This window comes from Panicum virgatum, chromosome 7K (assembly GCF_016808335.1).
Source record: "Panicum virgatum strain AP13 chromosome 7K, P.virgatum_v5, whole genome shotgun sequence".
Classification (NCBI taxonomy): Eukaryota; Viridiplantae; Streptophyta; class Magnoliopsida; order Poales; family Poaceae; genus Panicum; species Panicum virgatum.
In genome coordinates, this window is record NC_053142.1 from 46,800,956 (window position 1) to 46,808,035 (window position 7,080).

The 7,080-nt window shown below is 44.7% G+C and overlaps 1 protein-coding gene across 1 annotated transcript; it reads right to left on the reverse strand.

Annotated features, from left to right (window-relative positions):
• Nucleotides 1-614: 614 nt before the first annotated feature.
• On the reverse strand, nt 615-6,405 carry LOC120640328. The gene is made up of 9 exons (XM_039916169.1): nt 5,882-6,405; nt 3,937-5,440; nt 2,561-2,790; nt 2,324-2,488; nt 2,093-2,185; nt 1,580-1,687; nt 1,187-1,493; nt 996-1,065; nt 615-889 (listed from the first exon to the last, which is right to left on the reverse strand). Exons 1-8 carry the CDS (start codon nt 6,314-6,316, stop codon nt 1,040-1,042), a joined length of 2,868 nt encoding a protein of 955 aa, XP_039772103.1. The 5' UTR covers nt 6,317-6,405; the 3' UTR covers nt 615-889; nt 996-1,039.
• Nucleotides 6,406-7,080: the final 675 nt, after the last annotated feature.

Consider the following 7,080-nt stretch of genomic DNA (forward strand, 5'->3'; position numbering starts at 1 on the left):
AGCCCGTTCGGATGAGCTAATAAGCTCTGGCTGGGCTGGAAGCGCTGGTCCAGCCGGTCGGCAGCCGAACAGCTGAACGCGGCTGGCAGCTCTTCAGCCTAGCTTCCTTCCCGCATCACTGGATGATGCTGACACCAGCCAACCAGCGCCGTATCCAGATTGAATAGGGAATACCAGATTGAATAGGGAACACCAGCCGATTCCAGCCCAGCCAGCCCTTTTCAGGGCATCCGAACATTTGTTGGCATCGGAGGCAGCTCCGATTCAACTGTGTGAATGCGGAGGAAGCTGAATTGATGGCATGCAGGGAAGGGCTTTATTTGGCGATCCAATGGATTGATCGCCCAATTACACTAGAGACAGACTGCCTAACAATCTGTCTGGCTCTCAAATCCAAGGACGAAAATCGTTCAAGCCTAGCACTGCAGCTGAACGAAGTGAAATTGCTCGGCGATGAGCTACGAGAGGTTGAATTCGTGCATTGAAATAGCAAAGTACGCTTGTAGGGAGATGTCATCGTCCGTGTGGCTTCGAAATACTCCGAACTGTGTTGCTCACCTAGTGGAATCAAATTGTAACCCTATTATGCATTAATAATAAAACTCAACCTTTCCTCGCAAAAAAAAGTACTTTGAAAGGTATTCTCCCACAATCCCATGGATAAATGCAGTCAAAGATATTCTCGACTTCCGAGTGAACTCAAGGTTTCGTGAGCCAACATTACACAAGATCAGTAGAACACTGAGCTAAACCCCCTTGTTTTTTTTTCGTGCAGCTATTGCCGGCGGTACCATGGAAAGGCCCTTGGGATCCAGCATTAGGCTGAAGGATTATACAGTAGATCGTTATATGGCTCCAAATCTTCATCGGATCCTGGGGTATGTTGGACCTGAATGGACGACGACGACGTGGATTATCTGAATCAGTAGCAGAAACAAAGACAATGGATGGATATTCTCCGAGAGGTGCAGGTCAGAATTACAGCCGGAAATTACTTGTGGGATATAGTCGACGGAGAGGGAGATATGCCTTCGAAACTTTATCGGAGCCTGGGGTATTTTGGACCTGCATGGATGATGATGATGATGATGACATGGATTGACTGAATCAGAATCAGTGGCAGAAGCAAAGATAATGGATGAATATTTCCCACAAGCTGCAGGAAAAAATTACGGCCAGATATTACCTGTTGAAAACCTGAAGGTGCCGAATGATGACGGTTCACCTGCTCGCTCCTCCGGGGAGTTCACGGCAGCATCTGCACCCTCCATGTCGGCTTTACCGGCATGCACCTTTTTCTGCCTTTCTTCCATAGCAATAAACTTCTTCCTCAGTGAAGCTGCCTCGTCTTCAGCCTTTCTTTTAGCCTCCATGGCTTCCCTCAAAGATGCCTTCAAGCCTGGCTTCCTACATCGCCTGGTTGGGCGGGACTCCAGTCCAAAGTCACTCCCCGACCCTTCTGTTTGCTTTTGGCATTGTTGAAGGAATCGTTCCTGTATGCAAAATGAAATCTCAGCTCTTCCATGCACGCCACATAAAGAAAAAGCTTTTAGTATGAATTTAGTTTCTCGTGTCTCACAATGGTATCAGCTGTCGCCTTCGGCATTGGCTTCCCACCCTTGGGAGTGTGAGTCAATATGAACAAATCCTGAACTGTAGGCTCATCATTATTAAGCCGTTTTTGCCTCTGTTGCACACAATAACGCAATTAATGCATGACTAATAATAAGGCCTTGGCTTTTTCAGTTTAAGTCATAACTCATAAATCCCATCACATCGCAATTTACACACCAATTAGGAGTACTAAACATAGACTTATTACAAAACTAATTTCATAAGTCGTGACTTAATCACGAGACGAATCTATTAAGCCTAATTAGTCCATAATTTGAGTACTAATTGCTAAAGTAACCATCCGCTAATCGTGCATTAATTATACTTAATAGATTCGTCTAGAGCCCTAATTGCAATTTATGCAATTAGTTTTATATTAAGTTGGCATCTGAACATTCGAATTGACATCCGAATATTCGATGTGTCAGCAACTTAAAAAACCAAACGAGGCCTGAAGCAAAGGAACAAACTTAATTACCTCCTCTTCAATTCTGCATGCAAAGCTCTTCGTTCCTGAGCTATGATAAGTGGTTACATTTGCCTGACAAGCCTTATTTCGAGCACTTGCAGCCTGATCATTGAAATAAGCTAATCATCCAGCAAGCACCACAAATCGCAAAATCAGAATGGTAGCACAAGCTATGCAAACCAAAGAAAACAGTATGTACTACCTGCGCTTTTCAGTACTCCAATATTCAACTAAGAATCACCACTGTTCTTCAAGAACACGAGGATTCCGATCAGCAAGGCGCTCCTCTTCTGTTTCATGAGCATCAAAATGCTTTTGTTTTAATATAGATTTCCAGCTCTTCCACTTCTTTCCTAAATTTTTCACAATCCATAACTCACCAACTGGAGCAATGTCAAATTTGAGCTACAGCAATAAACAAATTGTGTAAGAGAACAAAAAACGGACGCTAAAAACAGAAATCGTATTAGTGCATACCTTGACAATATGACGCATCACATCCTTGTTTTTCTCAGGAACACTTTTCCAACCAAGATGTGAAAGTGGTGCCAATATTCCATCCCTTGCTAATGTGCCCAGAAAGGAAGACAATGTGGCTGCTTCTTTTCCAATAGGCAAACCTGAAGCGTTCAGTGAAACTGGTATGCGCATGCCCTTAGGCATGGTCCACAACTTCAGACATACTGTTGAACCACGAGGACGTCTGCCTATTTGGGGGGGGGGGGGGATCAGAAGTTTTATCAGGTTGTGCACTCATTTATGATGAATCACACATAAATTGAATCGACATGGCTTGAAAACAGTGGATTGCCCAAATTACCATAACTTGTCATGATAATGAGATAAAGAAATGCCTGGGCTCAAGGTCAATTGTTAAGCCAAACAACAAAAGGGAACTGAGGCCAAGTCAGTCTGCATTATACATCAGATCATCAAACCTCATGCCTCCTATGTTGGACTGGGAAAACCCAGTACAAACACTCATGTTTCGAAATCGATTTGCTATGTTAGGCCAGTCCAAGTTAACAAAATCTTGTTCCCATGAAACAGATTTGGGGTGGGGGGACATAGTCTCTAGAAAGGAAAACAAAACAACCGCTACCAGCTAGCCATGCTGGCATGCTGTACTGGTCTGTAAGGGTGCAAGGCATTTAGAAACTACCAAAAAAATTGACACCCATGAGTTCATTGCAGTTGCAATGAAAAAAAAACACATGTATTTGATGCAATGCAAGTCTTCTATTACTTCCATAAAATAAATTCAATTTTCTAAAAATGTCTACTAACTAATTATCTCACTGGACCCACCAGTCCAGACATTAAACACAGACCAAGAGGCAGAGTTGTACTTCAACCTCGACTTCTGAATATTAACCCTCAATCAGTTGACCAATAAGAGGAATTCATCAAACAAAATAACCATTCAGTCCCCAAGAGGTCACTTTTCTCCTAGTAGTATGATTTGTCTATTAAAACCCAAAATTGCACAGCTAATCTTAATATTAATGTGCAACTTAGTTCTTTGATGGAACTTCCATAATTTATATCGAGAACATGACAGTGATTAAAAAAAGAACCAGAGTATTAAGGAAATTAACAGCAATTTATAATAACAACTAACACAAGTATGTTTAAGTTTTTTTTTAAAAAAAACATTTTCTCTACCTTCCAACAGATCAAATAATCAAAACACTAGCGAACAGCATGGACAAATAAACTACAAAGCCCTTTAATCCTCTTAGAGAGTAACTGTGATAACCCCATAAAAAAACTCCTCCATAGGGTCATTTTCCACCCTTTGTTTATGTCTTATTCATGCCATGCACAATAAGGATCGCAAAAGTAAAAAATACCTTTATTCTGAGATGCTAGCTGTACATCCTGTCCTTTAGAATCCATTGAGTCATGCATGTATGAGTATGACTCACCAGTATGGTGAATCAATGTCTTGGATGATAGCTTTGCAAGGGCCCTTCTAACATCCATAGGAATATAGGTACGAGCAAACTGCTCAGGATCGGACATGTCGGGATTTGAGGAAAAATGCTCAGGATCAGACATGTCAGGGTTTGAAGAAAAATCCTCAGGATCAGACATGTCAGGGTTTGAAGAAAAATGCTCAGGATCAGACATGTCAGGGTTTGAAGAAAATTGCTCAGGATCGGACATGTCAGGATTTGAAGAAGGTATTGGAGTTGAATGAAGGTTCTCCAGCTCATTACACCTTGTTTGACGAATCTCATGTGAAGGGAATGAACTAGTACATAAATTGTTGATGATTCTATCAATATCAGGCGGATCAGACAAATATTGTACTGGAGATGCGGTCGACTGCTCATCAGGCTCACTTTCTGTCTGTCTGTCATATGTAGTGGCAATTGGCATGAGGCCATTTGGAGAAACAGCTTGACACCCAACAGCTTGCCTATGTATTAGTTGGGCGTCCATATCAGGTTGTCTATCTATTGCGGCAGAAGGATCTTTCGCCAAACGTTTGCTACGCCTAAGCTGAAGACCTGAATTTGCAGAAAGCAGACCCTTCTTTTTCCTTATGTGAACTCTGTGATGCCCTGGCTGTTTTCTTTCTAGATGAGTTACTTGATTATCTAGTTCCCTGCAGATCGCAGCATCAGATCGTTCTCTCGACATCTGTTGTATAGAATTATTTGGTGTCTGCCCCTGTCTCTCATCTGCATTTGTAGCATTGAGGCCAATCAACTGCCTTGTCCTCCTGCAGTTGTTATTGTCTGCAATAGTTTCATTGGCCAGTCTAGTGCATGCATTTTCCCTGTGGTTTGCTTCATTTGCAGGCTCTTGTTGCTTTTCCTGGACATGAATTGCCCTATTTGCAGATTCTGCCCGAGCATGCTCCAGAGATGTCACATAGCAAGAAAGTTGTTTTTGTGGCTTCTGCGTGATCTTTTTGGGAGTCAGCATGTTTCTCTTTTCAAGATTTACAGTTTTGGGGCAAACTGAGCTCCCAGCTATGCCATTAATATCTGTTATTGTTGTATCATTAATATGTGAAATGCATCCTGATTCCCTAAATATAAATAGTGCGGAATTAGCAGAATTTTGCAATGCCTCAGTAACTCGGTCTGGATTTTCTTGATATGTCTGCTTTGTACAAACAGCATGGCTAGAAGGAAGATCTTGAGGTTGATGCCTGACCTCATTTAGAGGCTCTCCATGTCTATTTTCTGCACTAGCAATCCTGGGGCCGTCTATGTTCCTCTGCTCCTTATACCTTCCGGTATCCTGGTTAACCCCATGTATCTCCTCTCGATCAACCGTGTAATCAGGATGCTCCGAGTCTTCCTGCTCTGCAATAAGCCGATTAGGACGCTCTGTCTGTGCCTGTTCAATACAAGTTAGCTAAATGTTAGGTTCTAGGGGGATTAGTCTTACACAATTTGCAAACTTTGGATGCTCTTGCTGCACCTGAAAGTGCAAAAGAAGCAGCCAGAGGTATTGAGGAGTTTCCTAGATTATTACATTAAGTTGCCACAACACCAACTACTGCACCACCCCCCTCAACCTTGAAGTGTGGTATGTTAACTTTGTTAAATTGTACACCTCTCTTAAAAACAATGGTACACCAACTACACAGAGGCTCACTCTATTGCGACCATCAAAGACTCTTCTACAAGTTATCCAACCCAAAGAATAGAGTTTCAAACTTCTTAACTTCGCGAACATAAAAGACTTAACTACCATTGAAGCAAAGAGGTAGGACAAATAAAACAAAATAGCACCACTGAGCCCAGAACCTAGAAGAACGCAGCAACGGCACCATACCTCTCGGGGTTGGAGGATGGGTGGCGCCGAGGAGGAGGCGCCGAGAGGCACCACGGGGATGGCGTCCGCCGCGGCGGCGGAGGACAGGAGGTAGTGCCTGAGCCGCGCGGTGTCGACGGCGAGCTCGGTGCCGCAGAGCGGGCAGGCGCAGAGCGGCATCCCGACGGGCACGCTGAGGAGCGCGCCGCACGCGCCGCAGGGGAGCCGCGCGCCCCGCACGTCCGCGGCGCCGCGGGGCAGCGGGAGCGCCTTCCGCCGGGGCGGCGGCGGCGGCATGAGCTCGGGGGGCAGCGACTGCGGTGTGGCGCAGTCCGGGCAGATGAACTCCGTCAGGCCCCGGTCCACCTCCAGCGTCTCGCCGCACCCCGCGCACCGCACCTCCAGAGGATCCGCGTCCGCCGCCGCCGCCCCCGCGGCGGGCGGCGGTGGCGCCATTGCCTTCTCTCGACAAGGGGGAGTGGCGTTTTTTTCGTACCTGCGGCGCTAGACGAAAGTGGGGAATTGGGGATCGATTGACCTGTTCGAAAGGGGAAGAAGCGTCGCGCTTGGGCTTTCATTAGCGACGATCTGGGTTTTGGCAGCGGAGAGTAAAGTGACGGTCTACCGCTAGCCGTACGGTACAGGTGAATACTTGAGTTTTTTTTTTTTGGCAAGAACTCAATCAGCATTTTATTCATTTTAGCGAGAGAAGAGGAGCCTGTCTTTTTTTTTTTTGATCAAAGCCCTTAGGCAAGCTTTATTGATTGAGGATAGTTACATCATTAACTAACAACTGGAAAATGAAACTAGGGGGATCATCGTCCCAAATACAGTTTTTTTAGAAGACATAGCTTGCCTAGCTAATTCATGTACCACTTGATTTGCTTCCCTGCTTAAATGTTCAATGGATATCTCATCAAAACCATTCCAAACCGTACTGCATTCATCATATATTGCGGCCGCTGAATTTGCAGTGAACCCTTCATCCTTCATGATGTCAACGACCTCTATACAATCCGACTGAACAATTAGCCGATTACCTCCAATATATTGGGCTAGCATCAAGCCCTCCTTCAGAGCAAAGGCTTCCGCCATTGGTGCATCCACTAGATAGGGGATAAAGGTGCTTGATGCCGCAATCATACCCCCCGAGCTATCTCTGATAATGGCGCCTGTACTTCCACAGCCCCCATTCTCATCATAAGAAGCATCTATGTTTA